This window comes from Eurytemora carolleeae, unplaced genomic scaffold (assembly GCF_000591075.1).
Source record: "Eurytemora carolleeae unplaced genomic scaffold, Eaff_2.0 scaffold1468, whole genome shotgun sequence".
Taxonomy (NCBI): Eukaryota; Metazoa; Arthropoda; class Copepoda; order Calanoida; family Temoridae; genus Eurytemora; species Eurytemora carolleeae.
Genome location: NW_019397374.1, coordinates 6,286 through 6,951, shown reverse-complemented (window position 1 = coordinate 6,951; position 666 = coordinate 6,286). Strand labels below are relative to the sequence as shown.

Genomic DNA, 666 nt, shown 5'->3' with positions numbered 1-666 from the left:
TATGAAGAAAAGTGTTGATCACATGATGAAATATTTGGTTTGGTATTTACCTGTCTGAATTATATGAAGAAAAGTGTTGATCACATGATGAAATATTTGGTTTGGTATTTACCTGTCTGAATTATGAAGAAAAAAGTTGATCACATGATGAAATATTTGGTTTGGTATTCACCTGTCTGAATTATGAAGAAAAGAGTTGATCACATGATGAAATATTTGGTTTGGTATTTACCTGTCTGAATTATATGAAGAAAAGAGTTGATCACATGATGAAATATTTGGTTTGTTATTTACCTGTCTGAATTATGAAGAAAAAAGTTGATCACATGATGAAATATTTGGTTTGGTATTCACCTGTCTGAATTATGAAGAAAAGTGTTGATCACATGATGAAATATTTGGTTTGGTATTTACCTGTCTGAATTAAGAATAAAAGTGTTGATCACATGATGAAATATTTGGTTTGGTATTTACCTGTCTGAATTATATGAAGAAAAGTGTTGATCACATGATGAAATATTTGGTTTGGTATTTACCTGTCTGAATTATATGAAGAAAAGTGTTGATCACATGATGAAATATTTGGTTTGGTATTTACCTGTCTGAATTATATGAAGAAAAGTGTTGATCACATGATGAAATATTTGGTTTGGTATTTACCTGTCT

At 29.3% G+C, this 666-nt stretch overlaps 1 protein-coding gene across 1 annotated transcript in view; it reads right to left on the bottom strand.

Moving 5' to 3' along the window:
- The window catches only part of LOC111713848 (uncharacterized), a gene marked incomplete at its 5' end in the record, with an annotated part of 8,840 nt that overhangs the window by 3,578 nt on the left and 4,596 nt on the right, over positions 1 to 666 (bottom strand). The window contains 1 exon segment of the mRNA XM_023488807.1: positions 251 to 266. Within this exon segment, the coding sequence (XP_023344575.1) occupies positions 251 to 266 (16 nt within the window).